This window comes from Taurulus bubalis (genome assembly GCF_910589615.1).
Source record: "Taurulus bubalis genome assembly, chromosome: 11".
In the NCBI taxonomy this organism is placed as follows: domain Eukaryota; kingdom Metazoa; phylum Chordata; class Actinopteri; order Perciformes; family Cottidae; genus Taurulus; species Taurulus bubalis.
Window position 1 is genome coordinate 2,231,143 of NC_136599.1, and position 2,159 is coordinate 2,233,301.

Below are 2,159 nucleotides of genomic sequence, written 5' to 3' on the forward strand. Positions count from 1 at the left end.
AGGTGAGACACCAGACAGGTGAGAGACCAGACCAGCAAGGTGAGACCAAACCAGTAAGGTGAGACCAGTAGAAGTCCAGGTAGAGTTTGTGCAGCTACTCAAACAGCTTCAAAGTATTTTATTAATAAACATTCTCTTGCATTCAGCATCACCTGCTGTTCCATGTTATCATATAGATCAACATACATGTGTGTATACACACACACACACACACAAATATATATACACACGCACACACACTTTAAGGTTCGTACAGAGGCCTTAACGAGCTCGTTAAGGCCTTAACTAACTGGTTAAGGCCTTAACTAACTGGTTACATTGGTTAAGGCCTTAACTAACTGGTTACGTTGGTTAAGGCCTTAACTAACTGGTTAAGGCCTTAACTAACTGGTTACGTTGGTTAAGGCCTTAACTAACTGGTTACATTGGTTAAGGCCTTAACTAACTGGTTACATTGGTTAAGGCCTTAACTAACTGGTTACGTTGGTTAAGGCATTAACTAACTGGTTACGTTGGTTAAGGCCTTAACTAACTGGTTAAGTTGGGAACAGACTGTCATCACCAGTACACTACAAGCTGCTTCATGTCTCCATGGAAACAATCTTGTCCAGCAGCCAATGAGCGGTCACTCTGATGGTTTGGAGTTGAAGATCTTGGCGAGCAGCGAGACATTTGATTGGCTCTTCTGCTGTATGAGGCTGGCCTTGTCCAGGTGCTTCTGGGTAAAGGAGTCCTTCCTCCTCTTCTTCTTCTTCTGGATCTCTTCCTCCGTCTGATGCTGAGTGAAGTCCCACGTCTTCTCGTCTCCCTGGCAACCAGAAACACATTTTAACAATCATTATGGTTCATTCTGGTCACATGACATCTATTGTCCTTCTAGTCACATGACATCTATTGTCCTTCTAGTCACATGACATCTATTTTCCTTCTAGTCACATGACATCTATTGTCCTTCTAGTCACATGACATCTATTGTCCTTCTAGTCACATGACATCTATTGTCCTTCTAGTCACGTGACATCTATTGTACTTGTGGTCACATGACATCTATTGTCCTTCTGGTCACATGACATCTATTGTCCTTCTAGTCACATGACATCTATTGTACTTCTGGTCACATGACATCTATTGTACTTCTGGTCACATGACATCTATTGTACTTCTGGTCACATGACATCTATTGTACTTCTGGTCACATGACATCTATTGTACTTCTGGTCACATGACACCTTGTAAAGCCCTCCTAGACTAAAGACAGACACCGTGCTGCATCATTAAACGGACCTGTTGTCCGGCCCGCTGCCTCTTCCTCCTCAGGTGGTCCATGTGAGAGCTCTTATCCACGTTGTCCAGGTAGAAGTTGGTTTCTCTCTTCGCCTGAGACACTTCAGTCCTGAGTCTCTGCTGCAGGACCGTCTGCTCGAAAGCCAGCCGCTCGCTCAGGTGAGTCCACTGGAACCTGTGCAGGTACTACAGAGACAGACAGGTGAGTCCACTGGAACCTGTGCAGTACTACAGACACAGACAGGTGAGTCCACTGGAACCTGTGCAGGTACTACAGACACAGACAGGTGAGTCCACTGGAACCTGTGCAGGTACTACAGACACAGACAGGTACTACAGACACAGACAGGTGAGGGAGGACAAAGTCTTGGTCCAGTCAGAGCTTCAGTCATGGTGGAGTGTGTCAGGATCTGGTGGACTCAACACTCAGACCTCTCTGGTCCTGATCAATAATAATAATAATAAGGATGCAGTCATGACTGATGTCAGCGGTTGCCGGGCAGACTGTACCTTGATGGACCAGAGGTCCGAGGAGAAGCGCTGGCGCTTCTTGGTTCCCATCGGCGTGTTGTGGAGCGACAGCACGACTCTCTTGGCCACTCGCTTGTCTCTGAACTCCACCCACCCTTCAGTGAAGTCACACCTCCGCAGCCCGGACTTCCTCTTCCTCCTCCTCACCTGGCCGTCTGAGCGGCAACAATTCAGTGGTCAGGAAATATAAACAGGGAACGAGACCATCAAGACAGAGGAAACAAGGACAGATGTGTATATATATTAATATATATATAATGTGTATTTGTACCTTCAGGTTGGAGGAAGATGCGTCCGATCTCTCCGAACACCGACAGCAGGTTCCTCAGGTGTTTGGGGCGGAG

At 46.6% G+C, this 2,159-nt stretch overlaps 1 protein-coding gene across 1 annotated transcript in view; it reads right to left on the reverse strand.

Annotated features, from left to right (window-relative positions):
* Nucleotides 1-290: 290 nt before the first annotated feature.
* Nucleotides 291-2,159, reverse strand: part of abt1 (activator of basal transcription 1) — a 2,928-nt gene continuing 1,059 nt past the window's right edge. Inside the window, exons 2-5 of the mRNA XM_079226773.1 lie at nucleotides 2,087-2,159; nucleotides 1,795-1,970; nucleotides 1,285-1,470; nucleotides 291-808 (exon numbers count right to left, since the gene is read on the reverse strand). The exon at nucleotides 2,087-2,159 is cut by the window's right edge and continues 378 nt beyond it. Coding sequence (XP_079082899.1) covers nucleotides 626-808; nucleotides 1,285-1,470; nucleotides 1,795-1,970; nucleotides 2,087-2,159 — 618 coding nt within the window. The 3' untranslated portion in view covers nucleotides 291-625. The remainder of the gene's footprint in view (nucleotides 809-1,284; nucleotides 1,471-1,794; nucleotides 1,971-2,086) is intronic.